Source organism: Pelophylax lessonae (assembly GCF_965119305.1).
Source record: "Pelophylax lessonae genome assembly, chromosome: 4".
Taxonomy (NCBI): domain Eukaryota; kingdom Metazoa; phylum Chordata; class Amphibia; order Anura; family Ranidae; genus Pelophylax; species Pelophylax lessonae.
Genome location: NC_138771.1, coordinates 569,774,774 through 569,801,047, shown reverse-complemented (window position 1 = coordinate 569,801,047; position 26,274 = coordinate 569,774,774). Strand labels below are relative to the sequence as shown.

At 41.2% G+C, this 26,274-nt stretch overlaps 1 protein-coding gene across 5 annotated transcripts in view; it reads left to right on the top strand.

The window, feature by feature from the left end:
• Positions 1–24,281, top strand: part of ANK1 (ankyrin 1) — a 409,057-nt gene extending 384,776 nt beyond the window's left edge. For 4 of the 5 annotated variants that reach the window (XM_082256778.1, XM_082256777.1, XM_082256781.1 and 1 more), the window contains 4 exons: positions 3,023–3,106; positions 6,098–6,250; positions 8,400–8,540; positions 22,844–24,281. In XM_082256778.1, coding sequence (XP_082112904.1) covers positions 3,023–3,106; positions 6,098–6,250; positions 8,400–8,498 — 336 coding nt within the window. In that variant the 3' untranslated portion in view covers positions 8,499–8,540; positions 22,844–24,281. The remainder of the gene's footprint in view (positions 1–3,022; positions 3,107–6,097; positions 6,251–8,399; positions 8,541–22,843) is intronic. The other variant, XM_082256779.1, reaches the window with a different exon arrangement.
• The last annotated feature ends 1,993 nt before the right edge of the window (positions 24,282–26,274 follow it).

Genomic DNA, 26,274 nt, shown 5'->3' with positions numbered 1-26,274 from the left:
GACTGGCCACTAGAGGGAGCTCTTAGTTGTTCAAATAAACTATTCTGTCTGTTAACAATTGTTGGGATAAGATCAGCCACACAGGGAGTGCATATTTTTCAGGGAGTCAACCAGAAAATTGCACAGTGAGATATAAGGGATATATGCTGTGGCAGGAAAAATGAGACATATAAACCCACTGTGGTCTGAGATTGTGTGCCAAGAACACACTCACTACACACTCCCAGCACACTTACTGAGCTGTCTCTGACATCTCTTGGTCATGGCTTCTGATCTGAAGCCAACGGGATGGATGCCATATCATGTGATCACTGGGAGAGCCAATCAAAGCGGTCATGTGGTATGGAAGATGCTCTGCACCCCTCGTCCACCATGCTGATTGGTGCCCCTTATCCACAACTTATCTCTGAAACTCCTCATTCACCATTGCTCAACTCCCCCAGTGCAGCCTCCTGTCCACCACCATTCACCTCTGTGCCTCTTGTCCACAGCTCTCCTCTTGTTTACCACTGCTCACGTTTGAATCCCATTGTCCAGCATCATTTATTTCTGCACCAGCTCATCCACTATTCATCACCTCTGCACTCCCTCTTGTGCCACTGCTAACCTCTGTACCCTCACTTCTACCACTGCATACCTTTGTACCCACCCTTTTTACTACTGCATACCTCTTGCCTCCCTCATCCAACACTGCTCACCTCTGTACCCCCTTTTCTTCTACTCTTCATCTCTGCATATGTGTCTTGTGGGCAGTGCTGGGGTGAATCCAAATGAAAGGGAGATGCCTGAGCTTCCCAGGTGACTTGACAGCACTAAGAAGGATGTAAACATCTACAGGGTATTTTATGTTGTTATTATTATTACTACTATTACAGGTACCTATATAGCCCTGTCAATTTACGCAGCGCTTTACATATATATTGTACATTCACAGTAGCCCCTGCCCTTAAGGAGTTTCAATCTAGGGTTCCTAACGCACATTCATACATACGCATATTAGAGCCAATTTAGACAGGAGCCAATCACCCTACCAGCATGTCTTTAGAGTGTGGGAGGAAACCGGAGTAATAGCTGAAATCCAATTGGGAAAAGACCACTCCAGGTGGGCTAGATGTCAGGTGCTGGTCGGATCCGTCAATCCAGAATCACATGAAGCAAAAAGAGATGACCGCACTCGGATATAAATCAAAAATTGGTGTAAATTTATTCCACATCAAACAAATAGGCAAACTGGAACAAAACACTGTGGATGCAGGACACAAAGGCAGACGCATTTCACGACTTAGCTGGCAATGAGTAAGCGACATCCCTAACTCGTGAAACGCGTCTGCCTTTGTGTCCTGCATCCACAGTGTGTTGTTCCAGTTTGCCTATTTGTTTGATGTGGAATAAATTTACTCCAATTTTTGATTTATATCGGAGTGCGGTCATCTCTTTTTGCTTCATAGGAAACCGGAGTACCCAGAAGAAGCCCACACAAACACAATGAGAACATGCAAACTCCAGGCAGGTAGTGCCATGTTTACTGTTATGGTTTTTTAGGAGTTGGAAGACAGTGGCTGTTATTGCAGTTGACAGGTTGTTATTTCAAGTTATTTCAATTGTATAATTTTGTCCCATATGATTCATTTGCAAGAAGTATGTTTAAGATTTCTCTGGTATCTGCTTCCCTGAGTCCACTTTTGCAAACATTATTGAACTTTGATAAGGAGGCTGTTTTCTTAGTCATTAAAGCTGTTTTGGCCTCCTTTATACATTCGGTGTGGTGCTCTGAGCTCTATTGGAGGTTAGCCCTGGTTGCATTTAAAGGCACCCAACCAAAGCCAGTGAGCTGTTCGAATGACTGTCTTTTCCCCCTACATACTCTTTTTAATAAGCATTGAAGTCCCAGCACCTTCTGGATATATCCCTTTGAATATATATATTAGCAAGCAGTAAAACATCTTTAAAACAAGCTACCCCTTGTCTTTCTAGCTTCTTGTAATGTAAAGTAATTCATAAAAATAAAAAAATCACAAGAAAGACTCTAAAGTTGGGTTTCAGTTGGTTTCTAACAGCTTAGAAACACCCGCTGTGTGTTTATGTTAAAGGACTGGCAGTTGGCCCAGATTCTGCTAACATGGGACCCATGTACACTAGTGGCATTCTTGAAATGGCATCAACTGTGCTATTCAGAGGGCAGTTAACAGACACCTGGGAGCTGATATGTTGCCTCCTCACCATTGTAACTCTCAAAAGCCTGCACCACCATGCCGCAACCCTGTTCAATGAATGCGTTTGCAGGATGGTTTCATGGTGGTCTGTCAACGGGGGGTATCATTTTTTTGTTGGTCATGGTCAGTGTGCTGTAAAACTGTGGCTCTGCCTATATATTACTGGCCACCTGAACTAGCTCATAGAAAATAGCTGAAATTTCTGTGCTTCTGTTGTGAACTTAGAAGATTTCTCCACAAAGCTAATAGCTACAGCTACAGGTGTAATGAAACGTTGTTTTAAGGCACTTCTACTGCTTGTTTAGAATATGGTAATACTTTGGCATTCGGTAGTTCACTTCAAGTTACAAGGGTTGTGCTTGGTGAAACTAAGTAAAGCTAAATTAGTAGAATTGTAATTTCCAATATGTTTTATTAAATTTTTGCAAAAAACATACAGAAGGTTGAAGTTTGAACAATTGTCAAGAAAAGAATAGTGAGATCAAAATATAATCGTACCAGGAACAATTTAAATTAGCAGAATTTTAAATCATTGGAGACAAAATGATCAGATTCTTGCATAAATAAGCCCAGTCACAACTGGGTATCTTTAAAATGAAAAGAATCAATCTCTGCAGATCTCAGGTCCACATGTGGGCTACAATGTGGGCTCAACTGTAACGTCTGTTTCACAAACTTCCCATTTTATAAATAACTGTTGTGTCTGAGCCAACATGGCTATTTCTGGTCGCAGATCCTGTATGTACAGTTCCTGCAGACCGTCTTAATTTACTGCTGTTGTTGTGCAATAACATTGTCATTTGTTTCAGGGGAATGAAGTCTCTGACATTCCTGGGGAACAGGTGACAGAAGAGGAATTTACAGATGAGCAGGGGAACATAGTCACAAAGAAGGTGGGTTTGTCCCTGGAATGTTTCCCTTTCCCAATTTACACCCAACATCGGTTGCATCATACCATATTTTATATTTATTGTTTAAGGCTGGTTACCTCATTATTATTTGATGAGCTGAGTTTAAAAGGTAATTTCATTCTAAGCTGGAAAAAAAAAAACAGTTTTTACAGTTTTTTTTTCAGCATTTCCATTGCATTTTTACAAATCAATCTTTCAGTACATTGTAATTGATCAATTCCACAATAGCACATTATCCATCCCAACAGAATACCATCATTGGGGTTGATTTACTAAAGCTGGAGAGTGCAAAATCTATTGCAGCTCTGCATAGAATCGGCTTTCAGTTTTTCTTCTTTTTTTTTTGTCAAAGCCTAAAGCAGTTATAACCCTAAAACAAAAACAAAAAAAGCATAGTGCTTGTGCAAAGTCATTTGTCCCTCTGTATGTTGTAAAACACCTAACTGATCCTGACTGTTCCTGTGTCCCTCTGTGTGTGCTGACCATGGTAATCATGGCTGCTGATCCATGATATTGTGGTCAGTTTACGCACCTCCGTCATCCCGTAGCCTCTCCCTTTCTCTCCCTGCCTGTCAGCTCAATAGTTAGTGATGTGAGAGCCGATCTGCTCCCCACCCCTCCCCTCCCGCTGCTATTCCCTGTGACTGTAAAGTCACTGTGCATAATTACTGCAATCCCCTCTGTTATTGCAAGGTATGTTGCACAGTGTATGTGGTTTTTGTTTCAATTTTGCAGCTAAATACCTTATTTCACAGTGCCGCTGTGCAGTCACGTGACCACCCAGCTGACATCAGAAGGGAATCTCAGCCCCTCCCACTCTAGTCCTCAGATCCGTGAAGTCACGTGATCACACAGCGACTCTGTGAAATAAGGTGTTTAGCTGCATAATTTTTAAAAACACATACACTGTGCAACATAACTTTCTATAACAGAGTAATTATGTACAGTGACTTTACAACCACTTTATTTGAACAAGTTGATATTAGAAGGTGATTGGCTACTAAGCACAGCTGCACCCAATTTTGCACTCTCTAGTTTTAGTTTTTTGTTTTTTTTTTATTTTGGGACTATATAAGACTGATTTCTCCACTTTTTAAATGTCAGGTTGTACATAAAACTTCATTGTCATTTGGGATTCTTTGGTTTTCAATTAACCACAAAAAGGTTTTCCTAGCAACTGACCTCCAGTATGTTTTGTAAATCATAGGATCAGACTCCCCTGTCCTCTTTTTATATTCTCTAGAAGAACCACATATCTTGTACATGAGGCTAGACATAAACAGTTAAATGTTCTTTATTCCAATCTGGTCACATATACTCATGTTGTCCTTTCCACATTTCTGAAATGCCAGGCGCCTGGCTGTCACTGATATCCAGTGTGTTTAGTACTTCCTGACTTCCCTCTGACTCTGACAGTCAGGCACCTAGCTTTTTCAGAAGACAATTAGCAGTGGTAGCCCCCTTATTTCTAGCAATGCAGGTTTCCTTTAAATCTCTAGTTTAAAAATATTAGATTGCTGGCACATTTTTGCCAAAACATAAAACAATTAATGTAAAGCCTGTTTACTTTGCAAAGCTATTGTTGGTAATAAGGTGAAGCTTTGTTCCCTTCCATGAATGCTCAGTCATGTGTAGGAAAAATTGAGAACCATCTTTTCGTTAGCACATGATTGGTTGGTGGAACAGATGATGTGAACACAGCTTTATCATATTTATTAAGCTTGATGAATATTCTGTTTGCAATGACAACGCTCTTCACTCTTATTCTTTATTAATTTGCAAATTGACTTACCAAATAGATTTTGCTTTGTTCTTTTCACCTCAATATATGGCAAAAATGAGTGGAGAGATTGTAGAACTGTCTGCCATAGGTGCAAGTTCTCTAGACATTTCAGCTTTTATTAAATGCCCCCTGTAAGCTGTAGGAAATTGTGATCATTTAATTTGTAGTCTTTCAGATTTCCTGAACTAGTAAGTGATCTGCTAATCTGCTGTTGTATGTGTGTAGAGTGGGGTTTCGTACTCTGAATCCTCATTGGATTGAATGTTCTTTTTTGTATGTGGTCAAGACGAAGATATTACTGTCCATGGGAGTGAGTTTCTTCAGATGGTTTTTCAGTTCCAGAAAAATATTTTCCATCAGCAGTAGTACTATATACTATACTATACTATACTATACTATACTATACTATACTATACTATACTATACTATACTATACTATTGACAGTAATACTATAATAGTTACATATTTAGTCAGGTTGAAAAAAGACACAAGTCCATCTGGTTCAACCAAAAACAAAAACAGTATTGAAAACCCAATCATACAATCCCATAATAATATAGTATACTATTAGCATTTATACTATATTATACTATACTATACTATACTATACACAGTAATACTATACTATACTATATGCAGTAATACTGTACTATACTATACTATACTATTGACAGTAATACTATAATATAGTATATTATTAGCAGTTATATTATACTATACTATACTATAAGCAGTAATACTGTACTATACTATACTATAAACAGTAATACTATACTATACTATACGCAGTAATACTGTACTATACTATACTATACTATACTATACTATACTATACTATACTATACTATACTATACTATAAACATTAATACTATACTATACTATTCTATACTATTAGCAGTAATACTGTACCATACTACTGCTATGATGGAAGACACCATAATATATCACACTCTTCTGGAACTGAAAACCATTTCAAGAATCTTGACAGTGATAACTACATGCAAGAAGGAACATCCAATGCCATGAAGACTCATCTGTGTACCAGGAACTCTAAAAGATAACAAAATAAAAACAGCATTTTGCTACAGCCTGAGAAGAACCATAAATAGCCTCATCTTGGTCACTTTTTTCCCTTTCGAGGACACAGTGTATTTTTAATGCCTGGATTTTATCTTGTATCTTCTGCAGATAGTCCGAAAGGTCCTGCGCAGAGTGGGGCCACCAGGGTCCACAGATTTGGGGGACAATGAGGACTTGATAATTGAGGGGACATTGCAGGAGCCAGAAGAGCTTGAGAGTGAGACACCTAATTACCTGAAATATGCAGTGCTGCACCGAGAGGTATGATGTCCCCATGTAGTCACTCTTCATCTTCATATGCTTTCTGTCTTTCTTCCCACCTGCTGCATCTGTCCTACTGCAGACTGGTCACCTGTGACATAACATCCACACAGGGTCTTGTTTTTTCAAGTATTGCACATTTTTCATATTTAAAATTAGGTACAGAAAAGCTGCACTTCTGATAAAAGCAGAAAGTTTAGAATTAAACTGATACCCTTTTCTATATCAATCTGTAGACTGAAGATGAAAACATTTTAAGCTGGCCACACATTTAACAATTGGACTATACATCTCCTTTAGGGCTTGTCCTAATAGGCAAATGCCCTGTGCTTTCAGGTGCATTTAGCCTACAGTTGACCTCCTTCTAATCTGATGTTGACCAAGATAAGAGGAGATTGTATGGAGAATGTCCTCTCAGAAATAAAACATATGGTCAACTTTGGATTGAAGATACCTGTTTGTAGATCCCATATCACACTTCACACAGCTGTCACACTGTATGCAAAGGTTGCTGAAATTGCAAAATGGATGATGCTGTCTACCAGTTAAAAAAAATAAATTATATTGCCAGCACTCCCAAATGCTCAAAGAGTAGTTTATTTATGAATCATGACACAGGTGGAAATTATAAAGGAATAATTATCAAGAAGTTTACCGATAACATGGTGCACATTCGTAATGTAATCATTTTCAGGGAAACAGACTGCTAGCACCTATTGGGTTTATGGTGCAGATACTAGCCTAAAGTTCAATTTGTACACCAAGCAAAATGTAAAAAAAAAAATGGTATGGGGCCCCCCAGAATCCATACTGGACCCTTATCCAAGCACGCAGCCATGGCAAGCAAGTACCCCCCCCTTTCTGAACCATACCAGGCCCGATGCCCTCAACATGGGGGGGGGTGCTTTGGGGCAGAGCGGGCAGCATGAAATGGATCTACATCAGGGGACATTGTTTTTAATTTTTTTTATACTGGAATTGTCAAACACACGATTACTGTCTTTATTCACGTTTTACACATTTTTGATGAATAGGTAGGGGTACCCATACTCATTCAAATAGGGGGAAGGCCGGGATCTGGGGGCCCCCTTGTCAAAGGGGGCTTCCAGATTCTGATAAGCCCCCTGCCCGCAGACCCTCACAACCACCGCCCAGGGTTGTCGGAAAGAGGCCCTTGTCCCCATCAACATCGATACAAGGTGCTTTGGGGTGGGGATGGTGCATGCTCGGATAAGGGTCTGGTATAGATTTTGGGGGGGACCCCACCCTGTTTTTTTTAAAGTTTGATGTGGGGTTACCCGGGCCTGGTATGGATTGGGGGGGACCCCACGCTGTTTTTTTTCTGAATTTTCTATTGCCGACATTGTTTTGTTTAGATTTCAGCTGTCAGTGGGGAAGCCAGCTAACAGCTGATAATTCATCGGTCTTTAGGGACACAGCCGCTGGCTTCCCAGCCCGCTGCTTAACAACCAGCTATTCTTCACACAGAATTCAAAACAGTTGGTCATTTTTCGACTGCTCCGAATTCTAATTGTTCTTAATTGTTCTTAAACTGCCTTTGACAGTTGCATGAAAGGAGGTGGGGATTAGTGCCAGGAGGAGACAGAGCTTTGTTTCAGCTTGGACAAAAAATAAATGTCCCAAGTACAGGTTGGGGTTCCACAGAGGTCAATTAGAAGGCTAATACATGCACTTGCAGGCACTCCAGGCACTCCAACTCCAGCACTGTTGTTACTTTGGAAATATTTTAGGCCATTTAGATTCACTTTAATAGGCGTGCTGGCTATATCTTTAAACAAACTGCTTGCATACTTTAGAAAAGCTCATTCTACAGTTTCATCTTTAGTTTGATGATATGCAATACTAATATATAGACACATTCATATATCTCTTTTACAGGCCAATGGTTTTTGCACACACTCACAGTGTACAGAGCTGTCTTCGCTGACCTTTGTCCTGTACTTGTTCTTTCTCTTGTTTTGTCTTGTATTTTGTGCTCAATACTCATTCTTCATATTTTTCTCTGTCCCATTTATTGTTGTGTATTCCTCGTGTCTCTTTCTCCGCGTCTACCTCTGTTGTCCATGTGTGCCCTTTCATCTCCCTATCCCTAAAAATCCATGTTCCCTCACCGGGCTGCCCATGGCAGGCAGAGGACGAGTTTGACTCTCTGAGGTCAGAGGTCGGAGACGGGAGGAAAGGGGCACAGATTGTGAAAAGAGCCGGCACCAAACGGGTGCAGCAGTGAGACCACAAATCTGGGACACCCAAAATACTGGGAAACGCCCAGGTAATGCAATTTAGTGTGGGAAAATCCCAGGTAACATCCTTAGTCTGTAGTACATGTGGACTAACCAGGACACTCTGTATTTAACCTTAAAGTAGAAGTGCAGTATGAACCTATCTAAGCTTAAACTTGCTCCCACCCCCATTCTAAGCCCTATACTAACTACCCCATAAAGTTAAGATGTGTATATTGACCTAATGGAAGGGCACTCCAATCCAGTCACAGGATCAGCTCCCAGTGCCAGTCTCAGGGGAGAGGAGGGACAGATACCCCATAGTAAGTCTATGGGTGGCTTCACTGCCCAGGCACTGCAGCCGTTGTCGCTGCTATCTCCTCTCCCTTGAAGCCGGCCTTAGAATAGGTAAGTATACACAACTTTCCTTTACAGGGTAGTTAGTATGGGGCAGTGATGGCGAACCTTGGCACCTCAGATGTTTTGGAACTTCATTTCTCATGATGCTCAATTACAGTGCAGAGTGCATGAGCATCATGGGAAATGTAGTTCCAAAACATCTGGGGTGCCAAGATTTGCCATCACTGGTATAGGGCATAGAATAGGAGTGGGAGCAGTTTTAAGCTTAGATAAGTTTAGACCAGACTTCTTCTTTAAAGAAGCCTCACTAGATGTTAATAAGACTTGTTAAGTCCCTAGGGGACCCTGTGCACATAGCAGTTGTCCATGTTAAAGTTGGTGCTGTGGTTTCTAAACAGCATTATTGGGTAGCTAGCCCTTTCTGCCACGCACCGCTGTCCGACAGTGCTGGACAAAAAAGACGAACTGTGACTGACTGTGCAAAGAAGAGTGAGGATAATGCAGACACAGAGCTCTCACAGCCCCCACAGACAGAACATCTGCAGCCCTACTTGCTGTGTAGCCCATGCCTCCTCTGCTCCTTTTGTACAGATAAAAGACTAAGCCTGCAACCTCTGAAAGCCTCCTCACCTGTTGGAAACTACTAAACTAATCTCTTTTGGACAAATGTAATATCTGCCATTGTGTGTACTGTTGTCGGCTTGGGTTTTTGAGAATGACAGAACTGCTCCTCAGCTGTTGTCAAACAACAAAAGCCACCAGCGACTACTATAGTCATCTCCTCAAAACTAGCTAGCGGCTGGGGGGTTGCAGAATCAGCTGCAGAATAGAAGTGGAATGTGGCAGTTTGCTTGCTCAGTCATTTATATATATTAATGCAACAGGGGAGACGACAGCTCCATGACAAGGGGGGCAGCAGAAATGCGAGGGGGCTGTTCCTTCAGTGCTGTCTGTACCTCCCCCATAGGATCGTCCATAATTTGGGCTTATGCCTGGGGTGGAGCTACAGCCAAAACTCACATTAATAAATGTAACATTTTATTTACAAACCACAACACCGATTTTAAGAGGCACAAGCGCTAAGTGCACTGGGTCCTCTGAGGGATTTAGCAAGCCTTTTTTAACTTGTGGTTAGAGTTAACTTGTTGTTGTGGAGAGCATGATATGCTGTGAAAGGAAGGGGTAGAGAAGGCAGACACTGCCCTCAGTATTATGACTGCTGAGGAAGAGTGAAAGTAAGTAGGAGTAAAAAGCTCCTGTGTTCCTTGAAGAACCAAATCCCTTTTCCTGTACATGATTTCCTAATGACTGTTTGGCCTTTTAGTCTCCTGGAAAACACTCTACCATTTGCATTGTGCTGCATACTCTGTAACCACTCAGTTGCTAACTGATAACAGTCAGTAGCCAGGGATGGGTTATAGTATGTAGTACGTATGCGAGTATTATTTTTGCTGCTAAAGGCTGCAAGATTGGACACTCTCATAATTTTATGAACATGCAGTGGGTGTGAGGGGTTACCATGAGTACAGGGATTCTTTACTCTTGACATACTGTATCTCCTAAGTGCCAGCCTGAATATTTACACACGGTGGAATAGCCTGGAGTCCCTCTGGCTCTGGTAATATGGCATCACTGGTAACTTGGTAACATGATGTCACTGTCATAAATAGAACAATTTTGCCATTTGTAAACGAAGCCCTGTGCCGCACTGCCAGTATAGCATTGTGAGGATCCCCTGCTCACACTTTGTGTGTAAGTAAACCCTAACAATAAACCTCTTAATTGGTTCTCTTAATAAACAGGCCCTTCAGTCTGTTAAATATCCAATGAATAGCATTTTGTTATATAATAAGTGAAAAAAGAACCTACTGATCCTGCCAGAAACCTTGTGGTTTGACAACTTCCTGTGCTGCACTCTAATCAGATAGCATTGATCTCAGTTCTCTCTGTGGACTAATGAACACTGCACCCTATTTTGTGAAAAAAGGCGAGGAGAGGAAGAGGGAGAAAACATTGCGCATCTAACGATATAGTACGGTAAGTGAGCGTTCTCATCCTAGGACAGGAAGAATGTTTCTGGCAGGATTGGCAGGTAAAAATAAAGGAAAAGAGGCCTGAAAAAAGAACTACACCAGCCACTACAATAACTTCTAAGCTGCAATAAATTAATTTTTTTATCTCATACACTTTAAAGCTAAACTCCGGGCTCAAATACTGTTATTTATATGTATTTTTCCAAAGCCACAACAGATATAAATCCACTATGTTTGCACCAAATGCCTTTGTACACCCAAAAAACAACATGAGGGGGCAGATGCAAGACCAGTCACCCTGCACAACCAGAGAATGCAGCAGTGACTGAAAAATTTACACAAATTTATACCAAATTACTGCGTGTATACCCGATTTTGCACAAAGGGCATAAAGGTTCATGTAATAATACACATGCCTCTTTTATTCATACAATATTTGCTCATCCTGGAGTTCAGCTTTAACTTTGCCACCAGTTACTCTGCTAGCACTACAGGAACACAGTATGGAGATAATCTGGGCTAGATCTGTCTGCTTCCCCTCTGCTCCTCCTTCACAGCATTGTTATTACTGAACTACACATGCCCTTTAAAACGAGCAAATGTAGGTTTGCAATTTCTCACTTAAACTTGACTTAACAACATAAACCAATAATTGTTCCTTCTACCATGTAAAGTATATCTCCACTACGTGTAGCCTCCCCATTTAAAAGGTCACAGCTCCTTTGTAAGTGTGAGTATTGACTTTTTTTGCTAACCATTTTTGGCTGGAATAATTAAAAATAGGTTTATATGAGTGGATTTGGCATTTATTTTTCAGTGATGAAAGAAGAAAAATGTGAAATATTACAGCTGTGCCTCTTTGTCTCTGCGAGTGGAAAATTTAAATTCTCACTTTTGTGCCAATAATATCGCCATCTTTGACCTCTTATTTATACTTCACCCATATGCTATACAGGGCCGTCTTTAACACAGGGCAAAAGGGGCAGCTGCCCTGGGTCCAGTCATTGTTGTGGGGCCCAAAGCAGCTGCCCCTTGAGCCCACACTGCCTCTTAAAAGTTAATAAGTGGTTTTGGGAGGGCCCAAGAAAATATTTGCCCAGGGTCCAATCAATATTAAAGATGGCCCTGATGCTATAGTTATCTCTTTCAACTTGAATTTATTATAGCCAACTATCAACAGTACAGTCTTCCATCATTTATTTAATTTAACTTAGTATTAAAACCTTTCATCATATCCACCAGTGTCATAATGATATAAAAACAATGGATGACACACATTGAAAGCTAGAAAGTGGAATTAAAATGGTAGATTTCTTCTGAAAATAAAATGAAAAATAATTTCATTATTATGAGTTGTAAATGTGCTGAAAGAATACCAATAATGAAAGTGTGGACATATGAATATTTTCTTACTCTCCCCCATTGTCCTTTTATCATGCCTTACTTTATTATGCTACAGTAATTCAAACTACCTGGAACTCCTCCCTAGCATGGTTGTCTCATGGCTCTTTCCTTCATCTTCCGTACTTCCTCCTTGCCTGCCAACTTTCTCCAGATCTTTTCTCCTTTATTCTATGTCAGTTTTTCTGGAAACCTCATCTTATTAATCTTGCTAGGTTCATTTTTTAAAGAACTAATTATTTTGTCCATAGCAATCAATCACAGCAGTTTGTGAAAAGGAACAATGGTTGGTATGGCCACCAAGGTCAACTCTTCCTTCACGCCTGTGATTATCGAGGGTTTCTGGGCTTCCAGGCATAACCTTTATGTTATTTACTCTCCATGCCTACCTTGTATATTCAACATAGTCTTCTGGATTAGCCACTTTCATAATTCATAACATCTGGTACCTACTGGGTTCTGACCCTTCTCTTACCTTGTTGTATACTATTGTCTATATGAATACATCCGGTACCACCTGCCTCTGTTCATGGCTTGGCTCTCTAATTCTTTTACCTCCTCTAATTCTTCATGACAACATCTGATCCTCTGCCCAGGAATGGTGTCTTTTATATCTAACTGTGGTAGCTTGGCATAACTTTGACCCCTTTCCTATATGACTACCTTTTCCCCTATTGTTATTTTCTCTGGTTCTTTTACCACATCTGTCCTACTACAGTGTGATGACGTTCCTCAATATACCCCTTTCCATGTGCATGTGAAAGTCACCTCTGACTTGGCAGTCCATTCATTCTGTCATTGTCTCTCCACCTCTGTCTAAAAGACATTCATTTTACATAATATATTCACCCTGTTACCCTCCCTCTATCTTTTCTCATATTGTCCCACATCATGACCTTTATGTTCATCCTGGTGTTTTATTCTTGTCCTATATTACTACGCCTATTGTCCTTAAGCATGGTCCCCTCATCCATTTTGTTCCATTCTCTTCACCTTCTAAAACAACTGACCCTCTTGTTCATAGGTAATCATTTCACCAGTGTCTATCTCATTATTTGGTTCATTATTTTTCAGGTTTTTCATTACCTTTCTTAGCATGCTCCTAAGCATATTTCCTAACTGGGGATTTTATTAGAATCTTTTTTTGACATCCTAACCTTAAATTTCTATTATGTTTTTTTTTACTGTACTTCTGTTGCTTTCCTCCAGTTTGGCTTCAGTTAGTACTGGTCTTAGGCATACAGGTATAGGTGTCTTATCCACTTAAGTACCTTGGTGATGGCATCCATCTACTCACACGCTATTTCTTTCCCTCTTATGAACTCACATTAGCTAGCATGACCATCTGTTTAATCCAGTTCAATAACCCATATGCTAAAACTGTATACAAGGAGTTTATTCAATAACACATGTAAGAAGCAAAGTGCAGTAACTCACAGCAGCTAACCAGAATTTATTTTGCTGAAAACAGTTCAGTATTAGATGGATTCTGATTGGTTTTACTCTGATTGTTGCTCATAGCACTTTATTCCTTTCACTGGTTTAATTTGTGAGATTTCATATTTCCTCCAACACAGATATAACATACACTCCCGCCACTAAACATTCCCTGATCAGTTAAAATAAAGTATGTGTGTATTTGATCTGAATGATGTGCGTCAGGAATGGCTTAGTGTGATATAAATGATTGACTCCCAGAGATATACTGAATTTCGGAAGGCTGCTCTTATTGCGATCCAAAGAATATATTAACTGCTTGGATAATTGTTACACACCTAATAACAATGCATTGGCACACACACCGATGTCAAAAAAAGGCTATGTCTACATGAGGCTTTCCTTATGGATTATGATTGGATTTGGTGCCATTATTATGAGAGATCTGTGCCTGTGGAATCTATGTGATCCTTCTCCCATGATATTAGCTATTTGGTGGTTTACCTACATGCTCTGAAGACCTTAAGGGTCTGTTAAGCAGTTTACCATATAATTTTCCTCACGGGTGATTCATATGGATTTTTCATTTGGATTTTCATTGGGACTATATATAGTTTTTCATCACTTCTATTGAGCACAATTTTCACTCTTTTATATCCATGGATATATTCACAATAGAGGACTTTTTGTTAATGTTTTTTTGCTGAGCTTGTTTATCATTATTCACATTCAGAGTGTTTTAATTATCATTCAGATCATTTTAATTTTTCACTATTATATTGATCATTATATGTATTAGCGCTACACATTTTTGTTATATACTATGTGGACTTTTTTTCTATGGGAGCTTTTTTCACATCATTTTTTATACTCACTTATTTGGTTTAGCGCAGAAATATCTCTTGATTTACACAGTATCAGAACACTGAACAAAAAAAAAATGAGAAGCTCAGGAGGAGGTCGCTGTAATAACTATCCGATGTTAGTACAGAGCTCTCCCCACTAAGCTATTGTGTTCTGACAAGGGGACCGTACCCCTGCCAGAACACACTGGTCAGCGCTCGCAGCCATTGGCTGTCAGTGATTATCGGATGCTGGTTTTCCAGCATGCCTGGTAGACAGAAGCTGGCTGTTTGGCCTTCTTCTGTTGGACAGGCTGGTGTACAAATGGCTGAATGGCCTACGGTTTCTGTTGAACTAGCAGATACCGACCAATATTCGTCCCGTGTGTACCAGTCATTACAATGAAAGGGGATAGCAGATTTTGGTGGCATTCCTGAGAGTTTTAGATGCTCCAGCCCACCTTTTTTATGTTCCAGCACCTCTTATTGCATTCTCCATTAAAAAACCTAAAACCCGGCATAGATAGTGGAACCCCCAGCTAATGGCCAAAGCAGGTGTGCAGATGCAGAAACTTAAGATCAACAAAGTTCCCAAGGGATAATAGAAACTGTCAGGTAGTTTTACTTTTCAGGATCTTCTGGAAAACTGGAATATCATTTCTGGATGGACTGACCCTTTAAGTTATAATGCAAAAAGGTTTGATCAGTGCTGCAGACTTGAGTTAAAAGTCTGTATCCTAAAGTGGAAATGACTTAAAGGCATGTGTATTTAGCAATGGACCTGTCAGCTTGAAGCAAGTCTGTTTTTAATAACAGGACAAAGATGGCAGCTTCCTGGGTCTTTGCTGTTTAAGGGCATCTCCACCATATAAGAGGCACACCTCCAGAGGATGGAGTTCACAGGGAGATTAGCACCTCATTACATGTACCCTTTATATGAAAAGTGTCACATTTATTGCTGGATCACCATATATAACACCCGTAGGATAGAAAGATAATAACAGTATAAAATTGCAGCTATTCTAATTATTAGATTTAGGATACCCATCATATTTCTGGTTTGAGCATATCACTGCTGCAATAAAATGTAATTCTGTTTTGTGTTTATCAGCTGATTTAGCTAACTAGTAAGAGTGTTATTCCAGGTTATATAGGGCACTTGTGTAGTTTCTGCTTTTATATTTATCTAAGGACAAACATATTCAGCTTTATTCAGTGAGGAGGATGTAAAGCTGACCATAGATGGTTTAAAATGCAGCCAGTTCAGCAAGGACCAGTTGAATTTCGATCCATGTATGGCCATCCCAGCTTAAAAGAAGCCAATCGTTGGATGGACTTAGATGGACTTCTGTCGAAGGGACACACTGGGAAAATTTTGTGGATCAGCAGCTGCAGCCGCTGTAGCTGACCAGTGCTATTCTGACAATGGATTCTCCCACTGTCAGAATACAATGTCTTGGCGGGGAGGATTCCTCCATCCACCTCAATGTGTGGATGGATGAAAATCTGAATGAGCTGAACAATAAAATCCAATCATTGATGACCAGCGTAAGTGTTAATAAGTGCTATAACCCAAGTAATCAGTCTTTTCTGAAGTCAGCAATGACAGCCTTCATATTCACCCAGTGCAGGTTTTATTTTGAACATGCCTGTGTTCCTGTACACCGTGGAGCGATATCTGTGTTATATTTGGGTCTATGTGCAGGCAGCCTCCCTTACTGTCACTTTGTCCAATGATTTATCCTTTGACAATCTGTCTGTGGTCTCTTCTCCCTGTACCACCCAATGAGAACACCCCCCCCCCGGGCAGCAATTCACCCCCCGGTCTCACTGGCATGCTGCTTCCATGTGACACGGATAGGACAAGCAGCCCTTTTCCAGGCAGAGATAAATATAGATGTACGATGTCACACCTGTGGATGTACAGAGCGATGGGGACATTTCAAAGTCTTGTCATAAATCCCACCACAAATCAATATGACATCTGAACTCAGACATGCCTTGTATAGATAAACCCAGCCATGTACCATGACATATCAGTATACACCGATCAGCCATCATATTATGACCACTGACAGGTAAAGTGAATACCATTGATTATTTCATTACAATGGCACCTAAAAGTGGGAGGGATATATTAGGCAGCAAGTGAACATGTTTTCCCTGAAGTTGATGTGTTGAAAGAAGAAAAAAATGAGCAAGTGTTAGGATTTGAGCAACTTTGACAAGGGCCAAATTGTAATGGCTGGATGACTGGGTCAAAGCAACTGCAAAACTGTGATTCTTGTGGGATGTTCCCGGTCTGGACCTACCAAAAGTGGTCCAAGGAAGGAAACCCGGCTAAGCGGCAGCAGGGTAATTGGCAGCCAGGGCTGATAAATGTACATGGAGAGCGAATGCTGGCCCATATAGTCCAATCCAATAGAAGGGAAACTGTAGCTCAAATTGCTAAAGAAGTTAACACTGGTTCCGATTGAGAGGTGCCAGATCACGCAGCCATGTGGATGGCTGGGTGTGCTGAAAATAACTGTAACTTTTATGAAAATAAGTAGCTCTATTCTGGTGTATCTGAGTGTGTATATTTATGTATCTAAATGTGTATATTGTATGTACGTATCTGAGTGTGAACATGTATGTATCTGGGAGTGCACATGTATGTACCTGAAAGTGTACATGTATGTATCTGGGAGTGCACATGTATGTACCTGAAAGTGTACATGTATGTATCTGAGAGTGCACATGTATGTATCTGAGAGTGTACATGTATGTATCTGGGAGTGCACATGTATGTACCTGAGAGTGCACATGTATGTTTCTGAGAGTGCACATGTATGTACCTGAGAGTGTACATGTATGTACCTGAGAGTGTACATGTATGTATCTGAGAGTGCACATGTATGTATCTGAGTGTGTACATGTATGTATCAGAGAGTGCATATGTATGTATCTGAGAGTGTACATGTATGTATCTGAGTGTGTACATGTATGTATCTAAGTGTATACATGTATGTATCTGAGTGTGTACATTTATGTATCTGAGAGTGTACATGTATGCAGTGGCGTAGCATGGGGGGTGCAGGGGGGCCGACCGCACCGGGCGCAACATCTGGGGGGGCGCATCTGCAGTGTCACTCTGTCTGTCTGACTCTGACATACACAATTCACACACTGTCTGCGGCTGCCTCCATCTTTAGGCTGGGAGATGTCCAGCGAGGCCGCCCTATGGCTGAAAATGGTGGGTCGGGGTGGGGCTGGACTGTGCCTAACCTGTCCATTGGTGTAGGGTGTGGTGGCGTTGCAAGCCAAGCCCCGCCTATGCCGCCTCTCCTCACTGCACAGTCAGTTTAGCAGCGAGTGAGTCAGCAGCCTGGTGCTGTCACAGAGTGGAGTTTTTTTTTTTTAATCACCTGATTAGAGCCAGAGGCTCTAATAGGCTTCAAAAAAGGGTGGACCTGGGGCGCAGAGCAGTGCGCCCCGAGCCCACCCATTGTGTGACAATAGCGAATAAAAAATTCACTATTGTCACACGGATCCTCCTCCTGATTGGCCGAAAGGCAAACGCATGCCATTGGCCGAGGAGGAGATGGGAGGACTCGAGGAGACGCGGGAAACTGAGGAGAAGCCGCCGCCGCAGGTAAGTCTCTCTGCATTGAAGGGGGCATGCTGGTCTCTCTGCATTTAAAGGGGGAACGCTGATCTCTCTGCATTGAAGGGGGGCACGCTGGTCATTCTGCATTGAAAGGGGGCACGCTGGTCATTCTGCAGTGAAAGGGGGCACGCTGGTCACTCTGCATTGATGGGGCACAATGATCTCTCTGCATTGAAGGGGGCACGCTGGTCATTCTGCATTGAAAGGGGGCACACTGGTCATTCTGCATTGAAAGGGGGCACACTGGTCATTCTGCATTGAAAGGGGGCATGCTGGCCTCTCTGCATTGAAAGGGGCACGCTGGTCACTCTGCATTGATGGGGGCACGATGATCTCTCTGCATTGAAAGGGGGCACGCTGGTCATTCTGCATTGAAAGGGGGCACGCTGGTCATTCTGCATTGAAAGGGGGCACGCTATGGTCATTCTGCATTGAAAGCGGGCACGCTGGTCTCTCTGCATTGAAAGGTGAAAATCGCTTGCCTTGCCCCAGGTGCTGACAACCCACGCTACGCCACTGCATGTATGTATCTGAGTGTATACATGTATGTATCTGAGAGTGTACATGTATGTACCTGAGAGTGTATATGTATGCATCTTAGAGTATATATGTATGTATCTGAGAGTGTACATGTATGTATCTGAGAGTGTACACGTATGAATCTGGGAGTGTACATGTATGTACCTTAGAGTGTTTATGTATGTATATATGAGTGTGTGTGTGTGTATGTACCCATTCACACCTACGTACCTATGCATACACCCAAGTGAAGGGCCAGTGACACAGCCCCTGGTCCCAGTTTGACAGCCATGTAGGTACGCAGTCCTGAGCGCACACTCGCATGGCTGTCAAATGCTGTGCGGTGGTATTCCCCTGTTTATCCATTACACTCAGGCCCTCCAAAATAACCAACACCATTAAGTCCAGAATACTCCACTCCTGGGCTGATTTAACCTAACTTTTAAACAGACGGTTTGTTCATTGAGAAAAGTTTAGGAGCAGTATTGCTACTCGTAAAATGCACTGTTTATTGCATAAACTCATTTAATTTACTCCCCATAATTTCTTCAGTGTTCCCCTTGTACCCTACAATCATACACTGTGAAGCAACACCCACTTTTTTTTACCACATCCACAAGCGTGCAACAGTCCCCATTAGCCCCCCAATTGTCAGCACAGCACCCCAAACAAAATTGCCTAAAGCAATCCTTGCTAGGATGTCATGAAGATGGCAGCCTGTATTATAATATAAAAGGGACACTGGGAATTTGAACAGAGTGGGGTTAATTGGTAACAAAACTGGAATTATACTGGCAGCTGGACAGCCAAGGACACAATTGTAATAAGAGAACACAAGAGACGGGACATGATTAATTAGCAGCAGCTTGAAAGGACCAGGCTGGCATTTTTGTATCTATGCTCATGCCAGTATGATAATAAGAAAGTGCCACCTTGAGCACCAATGCAGGAGCCTAATTATCAGTGCAAGGCCTGCAATGTAAATCACACCATGCCTGTAAAAATCGGAATTTCTTCTTCTCTGCAAATCTTTTTATTTTTTCACTAATTGTTAATAACTGGTGTGGATATTATTATTAGCATGCATTTTGTATTAACATATATTAGCTTTTATGTGATATACTAGTAAAAAAAGGATAACTGCACATGTCATTTCTTTTACAAGTGGAGTGGGCATATTCTGATTCCTTACCAAGTTCTTAAAGGTTGGCTTGGAGCATTTGGGCTTAGCTAAATAATACATATATTTCTAAAGCTGCCCATACAGGTTACAATCTAATTGTACAACCTCTGTATGATCTACTTTAGATTAACCAATATCAATCCATTCACTTGGTATCAAGCCAGGTAAGTCACTCTATACAGCTTTTGGTAAATCTGAAGTCGATTATACAATTGATTGTATTGCATGTGATCAGTTTAAGTAGAATCCAGCACTTCATCCTCATCAACAGCTGCTGGTAAGGGATGAGTGAACTTTGCCCTACTCCAACCCAGTGGGGTTGATTTACTTAAGGCAATTAGGCTGTGCACTTTGAATGGGAGGTTGCACTTTTCAATGGAATTTTCCTCAGAGCTTTGTGAATTTGGTGATCTTTTACTTTGCAAAAAATACCGGATCGTGTGCAAGGAAAAAAAAAACAACATTCTTGCTTGTACATGATTGGATGACGGAAGTCACCTGAGCATTACCTCATTAACTAAGCTCTGGAGAAACTTCCCTTGTAAAGTGCAACTTCCTTTGCAAAGTGAACAGTCTGTTTGTATTTAGTAAATCAACCCCAATGTCTGTTAACCCTGGAAAGCATAAGGTGACTGCACATATGCAAGAATTTAAATGTCAGTGAGTTTTAGTGTAGGCCTGGAGGTTTGTCACTTTGGAGACAATGAAGTGGCTAATGGAATAGTGTTCCTGTATATACAGTACTGTAATAGGGGATTATGGGAAGGACTACAGATGATTCACTGATAATGCTTCACTTTACCAATTATCCTTCTGAATTTATTTGGAAAGCCAAAAGAATGCAAAAAGACATTCCCCCATTGCCTGACCAGTACAGGGTAAGATTTCCATCATGAGAAATCAATGTATATAGAGAAAAACCTAACTATAGAACAGAGGACTTTGTAGGTACCACGTGTTTGTATAAAAGGTCAAAGTTTTATTCTACAAATTTTAAAAAACACACTTATGACATTTAAGAAAATGACAATATTGCACGTGAACATTGCAAGTCCATGAGATACTATTATATATCATCACTTATCATCCCCGTCAAACTTGTGCAAATGAAAGCTTGCTGTGACTTTGCCGCGTTTCACAGGTCAATGCCCGCTTCATCAGGTAGATAGCAACAGTGAAGCTCTGTACTTTGCATATAAAACAATCATGAACAGAGTGATACACACAATCACCATCTGAAAGCTTTCTGGAACAGATAGGTCAGCTCCTCTAAAGGTTAGTCCACTATGAGTCCACGGAAAGAAGAGGGAACGATGAACGATGGAATATAAGGCTGCAGGAGAAGAGCTGACGCCGCTCCAGGTGAACTTTAAAAGAACCACGTATTGTATAAAAGGTCAATGTTTTATTCTACAAACATTAAAAAACACAAATGACATTTAAGAAAACAACATTGCATGTGAACATTGCAAGTACATGAGATGCAATTATATATCATCACTCGTCATCCCCGTCACACTTGGACGATGGAATATAAGGCTGCAGGAGAAGAGCTGACGCCGCTCCAGGTGAGAGCAATATGTTCCTTGATGATTGAGTGCAGGTCCAGTTCGCAGTCTGGCCAGTATATCCAGACATGAGAAAGGTCAGCTCCTCTAAAGGTTAGTCCACTATGAGTCCACGGAAAGAAGAGGGAAAACCCTCAGTCAGGAATAATATTGTGTCATGTTTGAGATATCTTAAGTACCATCCTGCTATTTTCAGAGTCTCTCCATGTCTCAGTGAGGAGGTGGTGAAAGGGAGGCTCCTCCACGCTTTGAAGTCACAGCAAGCATTCCATCGCTCAATATATCCAAAGAAGAGAAAGGTGACTGCACTTCAAGATGCAAGGAAATCTTTATTAAATAAAATCATCTAACATAGAGTAACAAAATCATAATAACTTCATGACACACATGGAAAGGAGCAAGGTTGACGCGTTTCATGGACTCAATCAAACTTGCTCCTTTCCATGTGTGTCTTGAAGTTATTATACTTTTGTTACTCTATGTTGGATGATTTCCTTGCATCTTTAAGTGCAGTCACCTTTCTCTTCTTTGGATATATTGAGCGATGGAATGCTTACTTTGACTTTGACACATGGAGGAGCCTCCCTTTCACCACCTCCTAACTGGGACATAGAGAGACTCTGAAAATAGCATGACGGTACTTAAGTTATCTCAAACATGACACAATATTAGTCCTGACTGAGGGTTTTCCCTCTTCTTTCCATGGACTCATAGTGGACTAACCTTTAGAGGAGCTGACCTTTCTCTTGTTTGGATATACTGGCCAGACTGCGAACTGGACCTGCACTCAATCATCAAGGAACATATTGCTCTCACCTGGAGCGGCGTCAGCTCTTCTCCTGCAGCCTTATATTCCATCGCCCAAGTGTGACGGGGATGACGAGTGATGATATATAATAACATCTCATGTACTTGCAATGTTCACATGCAATGTTGTTTTCTTAAATGTCATTTATGTTTTTAATGTTTGTAGAATAAAACATTGACCTTTTAGACAATAAGTGGTTCTTTTAAAGTTCTCTGTTCTATAGTTGCGTTTTTCTCTGTATATATAACTTATTAAGGATATGGTATCGAATATTATGTGTCCAATAACTAGAAGGTCTCCTATTGGATTCCTTCCTCTCATCAGCTAGTTTAATATTGAGAAATCAATGAAGTGATAAGGTCCTTGTTTTTTCAACCCTCTGCATTGGGCAAATAAGGCATCTTGAGTTGTGCTGTCACTTTATGAGCTTCTTGGAGTATTTGGTCTAATAAACTTGAACCCTCTGCTTTTTTCTGATTCTCAATGCTGCGAGAGGATGCTAAACTTCCAAAATGCTAACGAAACCCTCTTTGACTCTTTCCCTGCTCTTCAGAATTACACTTCCAGTACCAGCTACTGATGCCAACCCGAGTGATGTCTACTGCAACCCACGGACTAGGAACCAGTACAAAATGGAATTTCTTCTCACTCATCTATAAGCAGACACCTCCCTCCCTAAAAGCATCACAAGCAAGAGGGGTCCCTCCCCCTCCAAAGTCCGAAGAAGACGCTCGCCCCCTGTATGCTCACGGCATGAAGAATTGCACCCTGCATGTTACAAAGTAATATGCATGTGATGACATTGGGGAAGAGGACAGTGCTGCCACCCTGCCTCCTTCCCCTGTTCCCCTGGACCCATTCCCTTCTCAGTCCCCAACCAGGGGGGTTGCCATTTACAGGATAAGACTGGAAAAAGAAAATTGGGTGACACTTAACCTTTTTCCTTCTTCACCTATCCCAGCTGCAAAGCGCTTTGTGTCTCAGATACTACATGTATATCAGTACTGAGTATGTCTATACACTCTGCAGCGACATTAAGGGAACATCTCGCCGGTTCCTCTCACTCTATTGGCTGTCCATCGACACACAGCAATAGGAGTAACCCTCAGCCCGAGGACAGACCGTCCCGAAGGCCGCAGGGCACAGCACAATGTCGACCGGGCAGACCAGGCATGGGTTCTGCATGTTGCAGTTATTTTGCGCTCAATTTCCTTCAAAGCGAAAGGGCTAAACGTTAGAGATACTCAGTATCGTTATGCAGGGATGCGTCTTCAATTGAAGAGGGCTACAAAAAAAGTGTATGTAGATACTCAGTACCACTATACAATGCGGCATGTTTTTTGTTTTTATTTTTCAAGGTGGCTAGGCATCAGTAGAGGCACTCGGCACCATTATACAGTGCAGCATGCTTATTCTCAAGCTACTGGTAGTGCATAAAGATAGTCTGCATTATTGTACAGTGCAGTATGTTTATAACAGGGGGTATGAAAGTGTATAGATAAAACTAGAATCATTATTACGCAGAGCAGCATGTTTATTATCAGGGGCTGGGAGTGTATAGAGATACTCATTATCATTATACAGTGCAGCATGGTCATCAACAGTCCACCAAGATGCTCAGCACCTCTGCACAGTGCAGCATGTTCATTATCAGGGGCTGAAAGTGCATAGAGATGCTTCCCGGTGTCTTTATACAGCGCAGAATGTTCATTATTAGGGGTAGGGGGGGTATGGGGATGAAATTGCCCCCCTGACTCAGGAATGTGGTTCCAGCTTTAGGGGGGGAGGGGAGAATTCTATTAAAAGGATTTAGCCTACCCCCTCCCCACACAGTTATCCCAAGTCCAGACCCTCCAGCCCTTCTCCGGAGAGAGACAGATCACTCACCTTCACAACCTCTCCAGCGCTCTTTTTAGATGCAATTTCTGATATGCATAAGAAGCTGATTGTACAATAACTGCTCATATGGGAATAAATACTATGCAATATAAGCTGAAACTGTCTTGTTTAATCTGTGCCAAGCAGCTGCAATATTCAGAATAACCACACGGGGGCGATGCAGAATCAGAGTTTTGATGCTTTATAGATGCATTATACTTCATGGTGAGATGAAATAAGATATTGTGGGGGACTTTAGGTTCTGTTAGGCTGCATTCGCATGGGCGTTTAGACACACTGCGAATCCCAGCCGCAAGAATCTACTGATTCATTAAATGTGGAGTTAGGCTTAAAGAAAACCAAGATGAATTATTTACTTTGCCAAATGGTAAATGTGTTTCTTGCACATTCAAAAAAAAAATAAATTTACACGTAAGAAAAAATTGCGCACATTAAGAAAAGAGGCTGCATTGGCATCAGCATTTAGCCACACTGCGAATCCCAGTGACAAGCACCCAAGCGAATGTGGCCTATTTTCTCAGTGTGCATATTTTTCATAGAGTGTAGATTTTTTTTTTTTTTTCTTAATAAGGTGCATAGAACACATTTATCATTTTAGCAAATTTAATAATCTGGTCTTGTTTTGCTTTAAACCTAAAGCCTATAGTGCACACCATCAGAAAATCCTATAAAAAATGTGACTTTCCAAGCAATTGCATGATAATCTGATCGTTAGTACATAGCTTTTGAGAGCCGAACATGACAGTTCATCCAACATTATTCTAAGGGACAAACACTTGCCAAAATTTGAAAAACCTAATTTTTCTTGTACAATAACATATCCTACAATTTGTGTTTAATCATTCGGAAATACAATACAAATACACTACGTTACTTCTGAACTTGTATTCTGTCATACGAGAATTTTCTTAAATTGAGTAACCTCTTCATTTTCAATATGCATGCAAAAAAACAAAATCAGACGATCATTCGTCCGATATTTTCATCATGTGTACAATCCTTAACTTCACATTTAATGTTCCTTCAAAGTTTGTTTCAGCCAAGCTGGCCCAAACTATTTACTGCACTAACAGGTGCACTTGCTGGGCACGCTGTATAAATTGTGTGCAGCCTCAGTTACATATAGTATAAAGCCCTGTGTTCTGGCAGTGAAACAAGTTTTTCCCATCCTACTCCCGGAACAAAATAGAGTGGGGCTGAGCACTGCTCAACCATTCACAGAAAGCTTTGTATTCTATGTTGAATCCAAAGCTTCCCCTGATTGAATGAGGTGGAGATTGTGACATCATCTGCCCACCTATCTGCCTCAGCCAATCAGGAGAAACCTTGTACTTTACCATCCGGACAGTATTGTTTTATGCTGTTGACAGGAGCAAGCCAGAAAATTCAACTGTCTGCCTTGTTTTTTCACAAGGTGTGGATGAGTTACCCTGTTCATTTTTATGTTATCTACTTTATAGAAGTATGAATATGGGTAGGACTCCAACCCTTGACTGATCACCTTTGCAGGTGGTACCTCATTTTCTGCAAGGAGAGTTCTTGCCTCCTGCAGTGGGAATAGGGTGTATGAACTAGGGATGCACCAATACCATTTTCTTTACAGCGAGTACGAGTTTCGATACTTTTTTTTAGTACTCGCTCAAACCAATTACCGATACCTGTCAGCAACTATTTTGTTTACACTTCAGCTGTCAGCAATGGTACAAAGCAGTAAAAAGTTAATTAGAAATTAAATAAATTTATTTTTCTCTTTCCTTTATTGACCGGCACAGCTCTTGATCTTTGATCTTGATAACCATTGTTATACTGCCCCCCCACAGGAGTAGGACACTAAGCAGGAAAAAAGTCTGACTACGCCTATGGGCAGTCCCAGGGGGTATACTCCCTCTCTCTGCTATAGATACTCAGTTTTTTCTGCCTAGTCAGGAGTAAGTTCCTTGCTGGGATCTCTGCAATTTTTTCTTTTTAGATAGAAATGTTTCTCCTGTTTTTTTTCCTGTGAGATCTACAATCAACTGCTGGACTGGGCTACAGGCTGGATAATCTAGATCCAGTGGTCACCCCCAGTCTGGCCGGGGAGCGCAC